General features: G+C 46.1%; 1 protein-coding gene across 1 annotated transcript in view; it reads left to right on the top strand.

The window, feature by feature from the left end:
* The window catches only part of PKD2L1 (polycystin 2 like 1, transient receptor potential cation channel), a 53676-nt gene extending 51659 nt beyond the window's left edge, over positions 1–2017 (top strand). The window contains exon 15 of the mRNA XM_079975141.1: positions 1439–2017. Within this exon, the coding sequence (XP_079831267.1) occupies positions 1439–1636 (198 nt within the window). The 3' untranslated portion in view covers positions 1637–2017. The remainder of the gene's footprint in view (positions 1–1438) is intronic.
* Positions 2018–18476: the final 16459 nt, after the last annotated feature.

Raw genomic sequence — 18476 nt, 5'->3', positions numbered from 1 at the left:
ACCTCGGGTTACATACACTTCAGGTTACATATGCTTCAGGTTACAGACTCCGCTAACCCAGAAACAGTGCTTCAGGTTAAGAACTTTGCTTCAGGATGAGAACAGAAATCGTGCTCTGGCACTGCGGCAGCTGGAGACCCCATTAGCTAAAGTGGTGCTTCAGGTTAAGAACAGTTTCAGGTTAAGAACGGACCTTTGGAATGAATTAAGTACTTAACCCAAGGTACCACTGTATTTTAAATTTTAAAACTGAAAGAGTGTGTGTGTGTGGTGTGTGTGTGTTTTTCCAGAGCACTCCTCCCCTGCTGGTTTCTGGTTTCTTGCATCATCTGAACCCACCTTTACATCTCCCTGTGGACTGGTGGTTTAAAGTGAAAAGATTCCCATTGGAGTCTCCTCTCCACCTCAGTAACGCTTGATAATCCGCATAGTCAAACTTTGGAACTCCCTGCCACAGGAGGCAGTGATGCTTCTGAATACCAGCTTCAGGAACCCATGGAGTGGGGAGAGTGCTGCTGGTAATCCTATTGTTGCAGCAAATCCTTCCCCACTTCTGTCCGTAAGCCTCTGAATGAGCAGCTGCCTTTCCCTTTGTTATGTTCTGAGTTGAATAGGATCCAAAATGCAGCAGTCTGATTGGTCCTAGAACAATAGGATTCAGAATGCAGCAGTCTGATTGGTCCTAGAACAATAGGATTCAGAATGCAGCATTCTGATTGGTCCTAGAACAATGCAGCAGTAGGATTGGTCCTCAGGAGCCACCCAATCCAGCTCCAGGTGGAAGTGAATCCACAACCCGATTGGCCTACAGGAGAATCCCAGAATTAGCCAATCACGTGCAGCCCATTGTGTAAATAATGTACCGTATTTTTCGCCCTATAGGACGCACCGTCCCATAAGGCGCACCTAGTTTTTTGGGGGGGAAATAAAGGGGAAAAAATTATTCCCCCCCCCGAGGCGCGGGGCTGGGGCGGGGGAGGCCCGAGCTTCCCCCGCCCCAGCCCCCAAACAGGCAGCTCTCTGCAAGCCGTGGGAGCCCAGCGCTGGCTCCCGCTGCTTGCGGAGAGGTCCGTGAAGCCTGAACGCGCTGAGCTCAGCTCACACAGGCTTCGGAATGCAGGCAACTCTGCAAGCAGCGGGAGCGCTCCCGCTGCTTGCGGAGAGGTCCGCGAAGCCTGCAGAGCGAGAGGGGTCAGTGCGCACCGACCCCTCTCGCTCTCCAGGCTTCAGCGAAAGCCTGCATTCGCCCCATAGGACGCACACACATTTCCCCTTCATTTTTGGAGGGGAAAAAGTGTGTCCTATAGGGCAAAAAATACGGTATATAAAGCAGATACTTTGGGGAAACTTTCATTCCTCCTCAACACTATGAGCTGAATAAAGAGCATGAAATCCACTCTCGACTCTGAGTATATTTCACCCTTTTTCTTGCTCGCAGGAAGAACAGTTCAGCCAAGGAAGTCTGGTTCCTCAGAACGCCGAGTGGGTCATCAAGGAAGAAGGTGGATCGGAGAGGCAGGAGAACGATGTCCGCTTAACTCCCCTGAGTGGCAGCAGCGCTTTCTACCCCAAGACAGAGCTCCCCGGCTCTCAGACACCCAAGAGCGCCCCACGACAATCCAATAAAAGCTTCTAACTCGTTTCTGAACAACCCCACTTCGCTAATAAAACACCACCACAATTTCCGCTATTTTACTACTTTTAGACTAGTCAGGGCTAAAAAACAAACACCTATGCGTGATTTTAATTGTACTTTTAATCCCATGGTTATAATATAATAATTTATAATAATACTTTATTATTTATACCCCGCCCATCTGGCTGGGCTTCCCCAGCCACTCTGGGCGGCTTCCAAAAAAACCCCCTAAAATACTGTAATACATAATACTCTCCATGTCTTGCTCTTTCCAAAATGGAACCTCAAGGGCCTCAGTCCAGATCAGAGCAGTGGGGTGAGAGAGAGTTTAACCTCGTCTCCTTTTCCTGCTGAAAACTGCCCCTGCCCCGCTGGATTTCTTAAAAAAAGTATGCAATTTTCAGTCGTTAAAAATTGCAGCAAATCGGAGCTGGCAAGGAGGGTGATTGATAAATGACATTTGATAAATGTCACGGGGGCACAGAATAACCCTTCCTTTATTGGGGAAATCCGTAGCTACTTTTTTGTGGCATGGGATTCAAAAGTGCAATTAACATAGCTGTCAACTGTCCCTTATTTGGTGGGAAAGTCCCTTATCCCAGCGCTGTGTCCCGCTGCTGTCCCTTATTGATGATGTCCCTTAAATTTCCTGGGTTTCAAAGGAAGCAGCTCCTCTCCCTCCCTCCCTGCCGGCCAGGGAGGAGGGAGGCTCCAACTGTGTTGCTTGGCTGCGTTGCTCACCCAATAAGGAGTCTAAGAACGACTGGGGGGGAGGGAGCTTGCATGCCTTGTGCCGATCAAATCGGCCGCGTTGCCTGGGGACTCGCCTTTGCTCAGCGCTTCCCAGCGGAGAGGTGACGGTGGTTTTCCTTGCTGCATCCCCTTTGCCGGGTTGCTGCGCTGTGGGAACCACCGCTTGAGGCTTCGTTTGGCTGCTGGCTGGGTTTTCTGCCTTTGGCTCGGAGGGGCTCAGAAGTTGAACATACCTGTGTCCAGAAAATCCCTTATTTTGGCTGCTGATCCCTTATTTTTGAGGTTGCTGGTCCCTTATTTTCAAATCTATAAGTTGACAGCTATGGCAATTAAAGTCTCTTCTCATTTCGCCCCTGGAAGAGAAAGAACACAGTCTTCACAATACAACTTTGTTTGGCTACATGCGATGAACTGCAATGGAGAAGGATCAATATTTCCTCTGGGCATTGGAGTGGGGGGGCAGATTTCAGATCTGGATTCAAATTTTGCCGCTGGCTTCTGTATGTTTCAAATGGACCCCAGTCCTGCTCAGATAGATTGAAAGCCCTGAGGAAGTCTAAAAGTTGTTGTCTCTTTGCACAAAAATATTTTTCGACATGGATTTCAATTCAATGCAGGGAAATCATGCCCACACTATATATTATAATAAATATAATTGAATGGTATGTATTCCGAGAACTGTAAAAACTAATAATAATATGTGCAACATGTGCTTAAAATAAAACTAATAGGACAATTACGATAGACAAGGACGAACATAACATTTCCATCTGAGGCAGCAAATTCCCACCACCTGCACATAGCTGTCAACTTTTCCCTTTTCTTGTGAGTAATCCTATTCAGAATAAGGGAATTTCCCTTTAAAAAAGGGAAAAGTTGACAGCTATGCACCTGCATACATGGCTAAATAGAAACCTGTCTATTTATTGCAGACTGCCAGCTTATTGAGCCTTCCTCCTAATCCGTTTGCACAAAGTTTGTGGGGAGCTTAGGCAAGGTTAGTCATTTATGGAACGTTTATTCTGATTTGTTTGCGGGGAGTTACAAAACTGTGCGTCAGGCCATTACTATCCCACACTTCCCAGCGCATTTAATTGTGCAGCCTAAATTTGCCAGCATGTGACTGATTGCTATCCAGAAACAGCATCAATCTGGAAGGGCCCGTAGCTGGTCTGGTGCAAATCCGCTGCCTCAGATGGAAGCTTCAAATGGCTTCCTTGTCTATTGTACACATGTTCTCCCTGACTCTTCCTTTAAATCATGGGTAGGCAAACCAAAGCCCGGGGGCCGGATCCGGCCCAATCGCCTTCTAAATCCAGCCTGTGGACTGTCAGGGAATCAGCGTGTTTTGACATGAGTAGAATGTGTCCTTTTATTTAAAATGCATCACTGGGTTATTTGTGGGACCTGCCTGGTGTTTTTACATGAGTAGAATGTGTGCTTTTATTTAAATGCATCTCTCGGTTATTTGTGGGGCATCGGAATTCGTTCATTTCCCCCCTCAAAAAAAACACAAAAAACCACTGTATTTTTTGTTCTATAGGATGCACCGGACCATAGGACACACCTAGTTTTAGAGGGGGAGAACAAGAAAAAAAATTCTCCCCCTCTCTGCTCATCGCCCCTTCAGCGAAGCGGCAGGAGAAACGGAGCCCCTTCCATTTCTCCTCCCACTTCTTTGAAGCGGCGCTGCACAGCTCTCCCTCTCTGCTGAAGCCAGGAGAGTCTTGCTCTCCTGGCTTCAGCAAAAGGAACCCGAAGCCTCCGGAGCATGGGGGGAGCGTTCCCTCTGCGCTTCAGAGGCTTCGTGTTGCTATCGCTGAAGCCAAGGAGCCTGCATTCGCTCCATAGGACGCACACACATTTCCCCTTAATTTTTGGAACGGAAAAAGTGCGTCCTATAGAGAGAAAAATACGGTATATAGTTCGGCCCCCCACAAGATCTGAGGGACAGTGGACCGGCCCCCTGCTGAAAAAGTTTGCTGACCCCTGCTTTAAATAGAGGTTGCAGATATTATAACCTAAAATTCCACGTATCATTTTGTACCTCTCTCTCGGTAGAGCCCAAAGCCATATGCAGAGCCTGGACCATTGCACCCAGGGCTGAACTTATTGCTATCACCTGCCAGGTCTGCCCAACTCCTCCTCCACCTCTGTGTGGCCCCTAATCCAGAGCCCACCTGCCTGGATCTCCTGTTGTGTAGATTTGTTCTCTGCTCAGACCCCGCAAGCGCTCAGCCTTGTGTTAGATCTACCTTCCATCACACACATCTCAGCACTGCTACTGATGCTTGATGACTAGATTAGGCACGATAACCTGTCATGTCTTCCCATCCTCTTGTGTGATGCGCAATGATTGTCACTCGGGACCAGGGTTGGACTAGATGTCCTTTGTGGTCCCTTCCCATCTCTGCAAATCTACGATTCTATGGCTATTGCTATGCAGTGCCGTCACCTGCCGTATTGTCATTTGTGACTTCTTGTATTCTTGTAAAAAAAAATAAAAAATATGGCGCTTCTGGCTAAAAGTTCTAAATGTAACTTGAAAGGAGTAAAGGATTTTTCAGTGAACAATATGTACACAATGTGGGTGGCTTTCTTTTCCTCCCCTCCTCCCCACACCCACACACCCCGTCTGAATGTTTGAAAGGAACAAGTTTCTTACCACAGTCCTGGCTGAATAAATACCCGATGTTGTTGTTGTTGTTTAGTCATTTAGTCGTGTCCGACTCTTCGTGACCCCATGGAGGGAGCCGCGTTCGTCCACAGACAGCTTCCCGGTTCATGTGGCCAGCATGACTAAACCGCTTCTGGTGCAACAGGACACCGTGACGGAAGCCAGAGCGCACAGAAACGCCATTTACCTTCCCGCACAGCGGTACCTATTTATCTACTTGCACTGGTGTGCTTTTGAATTGCTAAGTTGGCAGGAGCTGGGACAGAGCAACGGGAGCGATTTCCGGCTGAAAAAAAGCCCTGGGTTTTAAGGTTATAGTCCCAATGGGGAGGCAGCCAAAAATAATTTCCTGTAGTGGCATTGCACATGGAAGGTGCAATCTTTGTGCTCCATGAGTTGGGCATATTTGGCGCCACCATGCCAACCCTAGGGAGTGCCACAGATGTGGTAATGCTGCTGCTCATCTCCAAATGAAGGGATTTAAAAACAGATCTATCCTACACAGAGCCCCACTCTGGGGAAGTGGTTTTCCTCAGACCTCAGCTTCCACACCGGTGCCATCACACAAAAATTGTTCCACCCCTTTTGCACCCTTGTTAAGTTTATCAGACACTTCTCCAGCAGAACACTAGATGTCTCTAGCGCACAATCTAGCAGGCAACTGCATCGCTTATTTCTTTATATCTTGCACTTCACCAAATCAGTGAAACAGCGCCCTTCATAAGCCAAGCGTACAAGACAGTTACAATATGTGGGCCCATCTGCACTGCACCTGAAAACCCTCACGGCTCTGCGTGGATAGATTCAAGGACCACACCTTCTTTTATACGATGCATTTTGTTTCATGTAGCACATTTTGCTTAGCCCACCTGTGGGCTGCCTGTGAACCACCCCTGAAACTACCCGCCCTTGCACACTTTCTGACACACTTGTATTCAGTGCCGGATTTAGGTATAAACTAAACAAGCTATAGCTTAGGGCAACACTCTCTTGGGCGCCCCCCAAAAAATTTAAAGTAAAAAAACAACTGGATGTACATTTCCAAATTATAAGATACAAAACAAATAAAATAAAACCTACATACAGCAGCAGTGTTTTGTGTTGTGTAGGCTCCTGTAATGGAAGTCATGGGCCCCGCCTGCTAGCCTGCTCCCTAAAATATCACTGGTTTGCTCATTTCTATCACTACTGGGAAAACCATAGTAAAAGCTATGGTTTTCCCAGTAGTGATGTATGGAAGTGAGAGCTGGACCATAAAGAAGGCTGATTGCCGAAGAATTGATGCTTTTGGATTATGGTGCTGGAGGAGACTCTTGAGAGTCCCATGGACTGTAAGAAGATCAAACCTCTCCATTCTGAAGGAAATCAGCCCTGAGTGCTCACTGGAAGGACAGATCCTGAAGCTGAGGCTCCAATACTTTGGCCACCTCATGAGAAGAGAAGACTCCCTGGAAAAGACCCTGATGTTGGGAAAGATGGAGGGCACAAGGAGAAGGGGACGACAGAGGATGAGATGGTTGGATAGTGTTCTCGAAGCTACGAACATGAGTTTGACCAAACTGTGGGAGGCAGTGGAAGACAGGAGTGGCTGGTGTGCTCTGGTCCATGGGGTCACGAAGAGTTGGACACGACTAAACGACTAAACAACAACAACAGCATATATAGGGTGCCTACATTCTGCACGTGCAAATGGCTTTAGATACCTATTAGGTCCATAAATTACCATACAGCATATATTCAACACAAAAAACAGTGCCAATTTGTTGTTGACAAAGGACAGCTGGACATATAAAGGGCCCCATTACCTTCAGTAGCTTAGGGCCTCATCAAACCTAAATCTGGCCCTGTGTGTATTAGTGGAAGAAAGGGCAAGGCACCGCAGCCTCTGTTTCCCATTCAGTCCTTCCCTGAACCTTATCCCAGCACTCCATTGATGGAAAAGAGTAAAAGGGATGTAGTCAACAGGGCATGGTGTGGGTCATTGACCCTTTACTATTTTGGCTGCATGGTGAGGGGCACAGAGGAGGAATTAAGACATAACCAAAGAAAAAATTGGAATACATGGCTGCATGTTGACCCACAAAAGCGCCAAGTAATAGGTTTTGATTAGCTTCTTATGTTTCTTCTCCCCGTTAGTGGAAAGGCGGAATTTCACTTAAGAAAAATCAGTATGTCACCCTTTCAGCAGGAACCATTCTCTCCCCCCCCCCAAAAAGGGGGGGAGAAATAAAAAAGAAAGAAAGGAGTAAGTGACCTACAAGTAATGGGGCAGATGAGATTTAAAGTTTTCACAACACAGGGACAGCTTTCATACATTTTGGATTTGGGGCCAATGCAAGGCCGGGCCCCCACCACCCCCTTCATGTTTGTTTCTTTCCAGAATGTTTTCTTCTTTTGTTGTAAACAAAAATTGTCCTTTTCCCTTATGGAGTATCCAAGAGCCCATATAGAGTCCTTACATAGGTTCCCTATTGGTAGGAGAAAATAAACAGAGGCCAACCAGAGAATACTGAGAAGCAAAGCAGCTAGTAAGCTTGATCTTTATTGATGTGTTGCAACAGGGTGCTCCCCTCACCTGTAGGAGAGGAGGAGGAACCCAGGAAAATAATAATAATAATAATAATAATAATAATAATAATAATAATTAATAATAATAATAATAATAATTTATTTGTACCCCGCCCATCTGGCTGGGTTTCCCCAGCCACTCTGGGCGGCTTCCATAAAAACCAAAAATACACTAAAATATCACAGATTAAAAACTTCCCTGAACAGGGCTGCCTAAAGATGTCTTCTGAATGTCAGGTAGTTATTTATCGCTTTGACATCTGATGGGAGGGCGTTCCACAGGGCAGGCGCCACGACCGAGAAGGCCCTCTGCCTGGTTCCCTGTAGCTTTGCTTCTCGCAATGAATGAACCGCCAGAAGGCCCTCGGCGCTGGACCTCAGCGTCCGGGCAGAACGATGGGGGTGGAGACGCTCCTTCAGGTATACTGGGCCGAGGCGTGCAAGACCTTATAAAGACTTTTGAAATTGCCACCCTGTAGATCAAGACCACCCCAAGATACATCATACCTACATCACAGAAAAGGCGGTCTTAAAACATAAATTTGAATGTTGTTTTTCTCCTGTCGTTGTTTATCTCCTGTCTGGCAGGTTACTTGATTGGATTGCCTGGGTAGCCTGGCCAGTCTTTTGTAATGATAAATAGTTCCTGGGCCAGGTCACAGGCTCACACCCTATTCAAACAAAGACATACCATTAAGACAGGATTTGTGAAGGAAAAGACAATGGGGAGGCTTTTCCATTTTCTTTTGACCTTGCAGAGAAAACATTTGGTCAGTTTGGGAATCAAAATGGTTCCAGGTCGGTCTTCCTGTGCTGATCCATGTATGTGCTTGGTTGGTACACTTATGAACATTTAACATATATCTAAGACCTCAAAATTCCTATCACACTTTCTAAAGCATTTCTCCTTTCAAAGTTTTCTATACAATGCTTATGATGGCTGACTGGGAAAAGTTATGGACCACAGGTATTAAGTTTACGGCTTGTAATGCCTTAAGAGAGAATATAATGAAAATGATTTACAGGTGGTACCTAACCCCAGTCAAGCTGGCAAAAATTTACCATTTGCCCAATAATAAATGTTGGAAATGCAAAGAGATTGAGGGTACATTCTTTCACCTTTGGTGGACGTGCCCTAGGATTAAGGCCTTCTGGGAGATGATCTATAATGAAATGAAAAAGGTATTTAAATATACCTTCCAGAAGAAACCAGAGGCCTTTCTCCTGGGCATGGTCGGCCAACTGGTGCGAAGGGAGGATAGAACCTTTTTTATGTACGCTACAACAGCAGCAAGAATACTCATTGCAAAGTATTGGAAGACTCAAGAATTACCCAGCCGAGAAGAATGGCAGACGAAAGTGATGGACTATATGGAATTGGCTGAGATGACGGGCAGAATCTGGGACCAAGGAGAAGAGTCGGTGGAAGAAGATTGGAAAAAATTTAAAGCATATCTTCAAAAATATTGTAAAATTAAGGAATGTTAGAAAGATGTTGGAAAAAGAAAATTAGGTGGTTTTGGTAGAAATAATATAAAGGACTAAGTAAAAAAATGAGTTGATGAACTTGATGAAAGAGAGGACGTTAAATTATAATATAATGAATTAAATTACTTAAAAGAAAATAAGGTTGGAAGGATTTGCGTGGACAGGCGGAGTCCCCAGATCCCGAGTGGTCCCCCCCGTCATGTGGAATAACGACCCTAGACAACGTGCTATGGGATTAAATTGGCCACAACTTTATTAAATTTCAAATGTGGGTAGACCTTGGCTCAGGCATTGGGCGTTCTCCCTCCCTAGTCCCCAGCCGGGGACCTAGGGAGCATCAGGGTTATCCAGTGTGTGTGGGGGGGGATGGGCCGGCTCTGGAGAACATATGTTCAAGCAGAGATAGCCGCCCCCATTACGCCGCCGCAGGGGAGAGCAATGACGACCTTTCGGCGTACGGCCAAAGCCTCCCTTCAGAAACCCCTTTAACGGGGAACCCTGGTATCGCCGCCGCAAAGAGGAAGATGGACTAAAGGATTCCGCCCAAGGCCTGATACCGCCAAAGTTGTGACGTTTTGCTACGGGAAAGGCGAAACCTGCCAATGCAGGGAAATTCCTTTCCGGCCCTTTAACAGCGACCTTATCGTAGCAGCGCCCGCATACCTGTGGAGACAGGTTAACCTGCAAAACCTGTGAAGAAAAGTTAACCTGCAAAAGAAGACATTAACTGAGGGTGGGTAGGGTGGGAAAAGCTCTGGAGCCAAGTGAGGATTAACAATTAAGATCCACCCTCTATTGTGTGGGCAGGTAATCCCTCCCCCTACCTGGCCTGGTTTCCCTGGCAACGCTTCCCCCAGGTGGGATTGGACAACTCACTGGGGTAGGCGGGGACCTCCAGGTATCCCACCTGAGGGAAGGCAAAGCCTATGCTGATGGGGCCACTCCAGGTCCAGGGCTGCACGCGTCCACGCAAAAGGCGCCCCCCGTTTTAAGTGGGGAGCGGTCATTGCTGAAATAACGATTTGAACTAGAATACAAAATTGGGAGGTGAGGGGAGGTCAAGGAAATAAGTAAAGGAAGAAAGTTATGTAAAGGTTTAATCAGTTCTTTTTACTTTTTAAGTGAATGTATTTTTCATTTTTACTTTTACTTTTATTTTATTTCCCTTTTTCTGTTGTTGTTGTATTCTTCTTTTGTATTTTGTATTGTTCTTTTTCTTTTTGTAACTTTTAAACTCTGAATAAATATCATTAAAAAACAACAACAAAGTTTTCTAAACAATGCTATTGGCTATGACGAGAAACAAGAGAAGGAACACCAGCAAGTGTTTCTTAAGAGCTGAGCGTTTCAATCAACCCTGGTCTTCTCAGGTCACCTGTAGCTCTACACGTTTTGTGGAGTAGACAAGGGCAGGGTTCGGAAACGTTGGTGTCAGCCTTATGCAAACATGCTTTAGAGCAAGCCTGTTGGCCTCAGTGGGAGTTATTTCTAAATAAAGTGCGTAGGGCTGGACCGCATAATTTGCTTTAGATTGTTGACATATACGACATGAAGCATTTCCATGCCAGTGAAACCATGTGTCGATACATTACTGAAGCAAAGGAACTGCCCTCAAAAACATATTTCCTCAATACGAACTTCATGCTCAGAAGGTTGCACATTGGGATATTTCTCATAGATACTTCAACTGGGTGTTGCAACGCATTGTACATTGTCGTACACCTCTGCACATGTGTGTGATGAAGTCTAGTGTGGCATGTGGGGTTGCGTATCCCCCCAACATTTGTATGATGAAAATTGGGACAGCCTTTTCTGCATCAGGAAGCTTCTCCCGCATTTGATCTCGCCACACACAGAGCCATCATATGCATAACTGCCACCTTGAAACAAGTGCAACCTCTCAGCCTACCTCGCAGTATTGTTCTAAAGGAAAAAAAATGTGTGCAGGAAGAGATCATGTACAACACCTTCAACAGATGAATGGAAAGAAATAAAATGTGAGCTGCCTTAAGTCTCTGTCACAGAAAATGCGGGTAATAATAATAATAATAATAACAACAACAACGGAAACTGTGAGGATGATCAGGAACATCGCAGAGAGTAAATCCTATTGAACTCAGTGAGATTTTAGTTCAGAGTAAAAATGCTTAGGATTGCAGTGTAAGGCTGCCCAGTCTTTACCCAGTTACTTGTGAGTAAGCTCCATTGAATTCAGTGGGACTTAGCTTCTCAGTAGACAGTGTAAGGCTCCATTTACAATAAAGGAATAAGCAATAAATGCATTTCCAAAAAAAAAAAAAAAAAAAAGGCTGCCTGCAATTAAATAATTTAAATTTTAAAGTGGATGGGTGACATTTTCCTTCAAAATCATAAGAAGAGCTTCATAGGCCAGCTTCACTATTTCCTTCATTTGGTGCAGGAATTTTATTTTCAGCATAAACAGGACTCAGTTTTTGCACCTACAAGCACAAACCACTTTTAATTGTTCTCTGAGACATGGAGGGGAGCAGAAAGGAAAACTGGGACGTTCTGAGATCAAATCAGAAACCGGGTCCTCCCTTAAAGAGGGCATGTATTGCGGTGAGACTTGGACAACTGACACCCAGTGTTATGTACTGAAGTTCTCACCCTGGACCAGCAGGGGGATGCTGTAGATAGTTTTCACTCAGATCTGCATATGCAAATAAGAAATTGAAAGTGACGTTCAGTGATTGGATAGTTACAGAAAGTTTTTTTTATATAAATACAGTGGTGCCCCGCAAGACGAATGCCTCGCAAGACGGAAAACCCGCTAGACGAAAGGGTTTTCCGTTTTGGAGGCGCTTCGCAAAATGAATTTCCCCATGGGCTTGCTTCGCAAGACGAAAATGTATTGCGAGTTCCTGCGGGGTTTTTTCCCTTTTCCCCCCCTTTTCCTAAGCCCTAAGCCGCTTATCAGCTGATCCGCTAAAAGCCGCTAAGCCACTAATAGCACTAATCCGCTAAGCTGTCAATGGGCTTGCTTCGAAAGACGAAAAAACCGCTAGACGAAGAGCCTCACGGAACGGATTAATTTCGTCTTGCGAGGCACCACTGTAATATTTATTAAAATTTTAAAGGTTACAAAAAGGAAAAGTAAAAACACCATATCAAACAAGAACAAAACAACGCATCACAATAAGAAAGAAGAAGAAGAAGAAGAAAGAAAAAAGAAAACACAGCTAATCTTCCCATAACTTGTCTTTCATTTGCTTCTTACCTTGACCTCCTCACACCTCCCTTTTTTGTATTCTAGTTCAGTTAACTATTTCACCAAATCCTTTCCATCTTTTCCACTTTTTGTTCTGTAATTTATCTTAATATAATGTAACTTTACTTTCACTCCTTTCACCAATTAACAGTCTATTGTTTCCTAAACCCTTATAACATTTCTGCTAAAACCACATAACTTCATTCCAACATCCTTCTAACATTCATTAATTTTACAGTGTTTCTGTAGATAGTCTTTAAATTTCTTCCAATCTTCCTCCACCGACTCTTCTCCCTGGTTTCAGATTCTGCCAGTCATTTCTGCCAGTTCCATGTAGTCCATCACCTTCATCTGCCATTCTTCCCAGGTGGATAGATCTTGTGTCTTCCAGTACTTTGCAATAAGTATTCTTGCTGCTGTTGTAGCATACATAAAGAAAGTTCTATCCTTCTTTGACACCGATTGGCTGACCATGCCCAGGAGAAAGGCCTCTGGTTTCTTCAGAAAGGTATATTTAAAAACCTTTTTCATTTCATTATAGATCATCTCCCAGAAAGTCTTAATCTTTGGGCATGTCCACCAAAGGTGAAAGAATGTACCTTCCTTCTCTTTACATTTCCAACATTTATTATTGGGCAAATGATAAATTTTTGCAAGCTTGACTAGTGTCATGTACCACCTGTAGATCATTTTCATTAAGTTTTCTCTTAGGGCATTATATGCCGTAAGGATAGTTACAGAAAGTTGTTACTGTTGCTTTGTAGGTGAGCTCTATATAAGCAGGCTGGCTGCACCCTTCAGTTCAGTTCTGTTCTGGCCTGTGAATAAACAAGAGCTGTCTGAAGAATCGCTGTGTTGTCTGATATGTTCACCCACAACTTAACACCTTGTGTTGTGGGTGGGTACATTTGGTCAGCCACAACAACCAATTGGTAGGTCCCTCGTAGCTGGGTACAATCTGGCCAATGGAATGCAGTCCAAACAGTTTGAGGAACCTATTTATGCCCATGCACATGACCCAGAGCTTTCTCTTTCGGCGCGTGCATTCGGAACACCCGCCCACCTCTCCCTACTTTTAGGGTTTGTTGCGCATGAGCTTGCTATGCCGTTGTGTGTCGTCTGTCATTGGGACAGGGGAACGGCAGGAATTTCCCCCACTAGGCTGATTGGCTGGTGCCATTGGGGTTTCGCCTGCCGCATAGCAAATCGTCACAACTTGTAAGGTTGCGGATAGGCTCTGGTTCAGGTGATAGGGATGGGAGAACACTCTCGCCATCCCTATGTGAAGGGTATTCCATTAAAGGAATCCAGGGACTCGATGGTTAGGTCAATCCCTGTGAGGGGGTTGTGCCTGTGCCTGAGTCCAGGAGGACATTTGGGTGGCAGAGATAGCCAGTTCCTGGCTTTCCACTTATCCAGGTGTTCACCCTTGGCTGACCTGTGCTGGAACCCTGGGTCAGCGCTACCTGCAAGGCAGGGAGCTAGTCGAACCAGAGCCTATGCAACCACTCACTTTCTGTAAACAATAAAGTTGTGGCCTAAATTCTGCCAAAAACCAAACCAAAAAATTCAGTTGTGTGAATTTATTTAGGGAGGAGGTTTCTGGGTCTGAACACGCAAACCAGGACGGCTTCTGTAATTCCCTGGACTGTCCTTAGAAAACAGGGACACTTGGAGGCTCTGTGTTATGTACTGAGTTGAATAGGATCCAAAATGCAGCAGTCTGATTGGTCCTAGAACAATAGGATCCAGATTGCAGCAGTCTGATTGGTCCGCAGGAACCACCCAATCCAACTCCAGGTGGAAGTGAATCTGCAACCTGATTGGCCGACAGGAGAATCCCAAAATTAGCCAATCACGTGTGTCCCATTGTGTAAATAATGTATATAAAGCAGACATTTCGGGGGAACTTCCATTCCTCACTACTATGAACTGAATAGAGAGCATGAAATCCACACTCGACTCCAAGTATATTTCACTCTGCTTAGCCTCCCTACACACAAAAAACATGTGTGCTCTTGAGCAAGCCACTGGAAGGTTTGAACCCTCAATATTTTCCCCTACTCCAGATTTTTCAAAATTAAGACAAGGGAGGGAAACGAACAGGTCTGGGGTTGACTCAATATGAGGCATTCCTTTTCAAGCAGGAAGAGTTCAGATTATGAGCAGCTCCCACAGGAACTTTGGCTTCCAAAGCCTCTGGCAGCATGTTATGTAAAAATGAGAAATCAAATATAGTTATGAAAGACCAGGTTATGGTGACCTGCGCATGGATTCAGGGCGTGTGTGGAGCAGGCCGAACTTTGCTCCCGAAGATTATGGCAGCTGCCACTATATAATCTCGCATGTTGTGCCAACTCACATATTTCTGGGAGAGGCTCAGTGAAAAAGATAACATATTTAAACACAGAAAAAGGAGGCAAGTCTTTGTTATGAAATTCAATTCGCAGATAAATAAGAGCCATCAGGTTGATTCCTCTTCAAAGAAAGCTTTTTGGTGAAAATTTTCCAGGATTCTAGCCCTGAAAGGGAGCACTCGTGATTATTGCATCTTATACATTGCTCATTTTCTGTATAAATCATGAGGGGTAAACCCCTCATTTAAAGACAATTAGTCGTGCTGAAATCTTGTTGAAATCAATGGGACAAGTTAGCAATGTTTGCAGTAGCTTCCAGGTTACCTGTTTGTCGAGCCTTCATAGACCCTCCAAGTGTCCCTATTTTCCAGGGACAGTCCCGGATTTGCAGAAGCCGTCCTGGTTTCTGTTTTGATCCTGGAACGAACCACTATTCCTTAGGATGTCCCAATTTTCATCAGAGAAATGTTGGAGGGTATGGAGTTATGTGACCCTTGAGCCAAAGAGATAAGTAACTCTACAACCATTAGAAGAGATCTGAAGGCAGTCCTCTATAGGGAAGTTCCTTTTTAATGTTTGACGTTATTAAGCATTCTTAAGCTATACAATTTCACATGAAGCACTTGTCACCCCACATTTCCTCACCACTTTCCTTCCCGCAAAAAGTCCGAAGTTGCTTTGTTGTGTAAGAGCACCAAATCCGCATTCACTGCCAGAATGCGACTGAATCTCACGTGCAAAATAACAGTCTGTGGAAGCACCTTAATACAACTGCCCATATGCAGCCTAATTACTGATTTTAATGGGATGTGCGGGTCTGATCCTTTGCATGTGGAGACCCCTCAGCCACCCCCTCATTGGGAAATAACTCACACCAGGACACAGGTATTAAGTTTATGTTATTGGGCAAAGGGACGCGGGTGGCGCTGTGGGTTAAACCACAGAGCCTAGGACTTGCTGATCAGAAGGTCGGCGGTTCGAATCCCCGCGACGGGGTGAGCTCCCGTTGCTCGGTCCCTGCTCCTGCCAACCTAGCAGTTTGAAAGCACGTCAAAGTGCAAGTAGATAAATGGGTACCACTCCGGCGGGAAGGTAAACGGCGTTTCCGTGCGCTGCTCTGGTTCGCCAGAAGCGGCTTAGTCATGCTGGCCACATGACCCGGGAGCTGTACGCCGGCTCCCTCGGCCAATAAAGCGAGATGAGCGCCGCAACCCCAGAGTCAGTCATGATTGGACCTAATGGTCAGGGGTCCCTTTACCTTTACTATTGGGCAAATTGGGCCACCACTTTAATGAATTACAGAATGTGAGTGATATTGGCTAGGCATTGATTGGACCCGACTATATCTGACTCCTGCCCGGTGCGCAGGAAGTCCGGTAAGGGTAAACCACCGGTAGGGGCAGCCCTGTCGATGCAAACCAACTCAAGCTCCCCCTGGTGTTTCCATCTTGGTCATGTCAACCGGGCTTCGGACAAGGGCAACACCCCTGGATTCCTTTAGCGGAATACCCTTAAACATGGAGAGGCAGGTGATGGCCACACCTCCCCTCCCCCACACAAGGTCAAACAATGCCTAACCACAACCCTAACAAAGTTGTGACGATTGCTATGAGGTAGGTGAAAAACCGTTTAAACTGCCCCAGCCATGCCCTGCCCCCCGGCCAGCGGATTGGCCGGCCGGGCTCTGACGTGGCCGGGATCCCCCAGGCAATGGGGGACAAAGTCCCCCGCCCCCGGTGGGGAGTGGGTGGCCATGTGGTCCACCGCAACTCCTCCCCACTGGGAAGTGGAGCAGATTTGTGAGCTACAGCTCGTTTAATGTTAGGCTTGGATGCCGTGAACCCAGTTGAAATCCTTGCTCAGCCACAAAGCTCCCCCCCATGGCTTTGGGCAAGTCATTTTCTCTCAGCACAACCTACCCCACAAATATTTAAAACAATGCAATGGCCTTTGGGGTTTTTTTAACTTAGAGCCCACCTTTCCACTAAATGGCGCCGACAGAAATAACACAGTAAAATGCAATAATTCGCAAAAATACAGCAATGAAATAATAAGACAGCAGATAAAACATCCATCAAAACAACCAATTAAACTCTGGGCGGCTCCCAACAGAATATTAAAAACATGATACAACATCAAACATTAAAAACTTCCCTAAACAGGGCTGCCTTCAGATGTCTTCTCAAAGTCAGATAGTTGTTTATTTCCTTGACATCTGATGGGAGGGCATTCCACACGGTGGGTGCCACTGCTGAGAAGGCCCTCTGCCTGGTTCCCTGTAACCTCACTTCTCTCAGTGAGGGAACCGCCAGAAGGCCCTTGGTGCTGGACTTCAGTGTCCGGGTAGAATGATGGGGATGGAGACGCTCCTTCAGGTATACTGGTGCGAGGCTGTTTAGGACTTTAAAGGTCAGCACCAAGACTTTGAGTTGTCACTTGTGCAACATTAGTGGACTTGGAGGGAACAATCTGCTTTTAAGAGTTTTGACCCAGCTGTAAGGTAAAGGGACCCCAGATCTTTAGGTTCAGTTGTGACCGACTCTGGGGTTGTGGCGCTCATCTCGCTTTACTGGCCAAGGGAGCCGGCGTACAGCTTCCGGGTCATATGGCCAGCATGACTAAGCCACTTCTGGCGAACCAGAGCAGTGCATGGAAACACCGTTTACCTTCCCGCTGGAGTGGTACCTATTTATCTACTTGCACTTTGATGTGCTTTTGAACTGCTAGGTTGGCAGGAGCAGGGACCGAGTAACGGTAGCTCACCCCGTCATGGGGATTCGAACCGCCGACCTTCTGATCGGCAAGTCCTAGGCTCTGTGGTTTAACCCACAACGCCACCCGCGTCCCTGGGCCAGTCGCAAATCAGCCACGTTCATTAGATGTATGGTTGGATAGCAATACTGTATCTCTCACCATGAGGTCAACAAGCTTTTGAAAACAAATGGGCCCTTCAAAGACAGAGAGCGCCTGTTTATGTAGGGCAGCCTTTCTCAACCTCGGGTCTCCCCCAGATGTGGTTGGACTACAACTCCCATCATCCCTGACTGCTGGCCCCCCTTTTCACTAGGGACGATGGGAGTTGTAGTCCAAGCACATCAGAGGACCCAAAATTGGGAAAGGCTGGTTCAGAGGCTGGCTGGGACCATCAACGAACCCATGAATGGTTGAAGAAAACGACATTTCAGCCAGCAAAACATGGTGACTTTCCTTTGGCACGTCAACAATCCATTTGCCTACATAACCATTAGTCCCCAGTGGGCCTCTAGCCATTCTATGTGATAAGGGTTAAAGAAGTTCATCAGTGGTTACCATCACGTCCTTTCCCCCTCTCAGCAGGAAAAATCTGCAGGAGCTTCCTGCAGCTATTTCCTCAGGAAGGAAGGGGTGGCAGAGGTCGCTCCTGGCCTTCTTACACATAACAGAGCAAGTGAGTTTGTTTACCGCACCTTTGAAAATAATCTTTGCTCCTTGATCTCAAAGGGTTTCTCCTCCATTGTTAGAGAGCCTGGGTGGGGTGGAAATGATCACTGATCTCCGCAGGCTACCGAGACACGCTGGCCCAAGATCAGCAAGGATATTCTTGCCCCCGCCGTCACTAGCCACACCACGGAAAGTCACTGCTTTCCTCCGCACCTCCAAGAATCCCAACCTTCTCACGGAAAAATCCCTTATTATTCCATCTACTTTCAATTGTCCGTTGCCACTTTTCTGACTCTCTTGCAAGGCTGGATTAAGGGAGTGAATTAAGCAACATGTGAAATAAGATAC

The sequence above is a fragment of the Podarcis cretensis genome, assembly GCF_951804945.1.
Source record: "Podarcis cretensis genome assembly, chromosome: 5".
Classification (NCBI taxonomy): Eukaryota; Metazoa; Chordata; class Lepidosauria; order Squamata; family Lacertidae; genus Podarcis; species Podarcis cretensis.
This window is presented reverse-complemented; position numbering and strand designations above follow the sequence as displayed.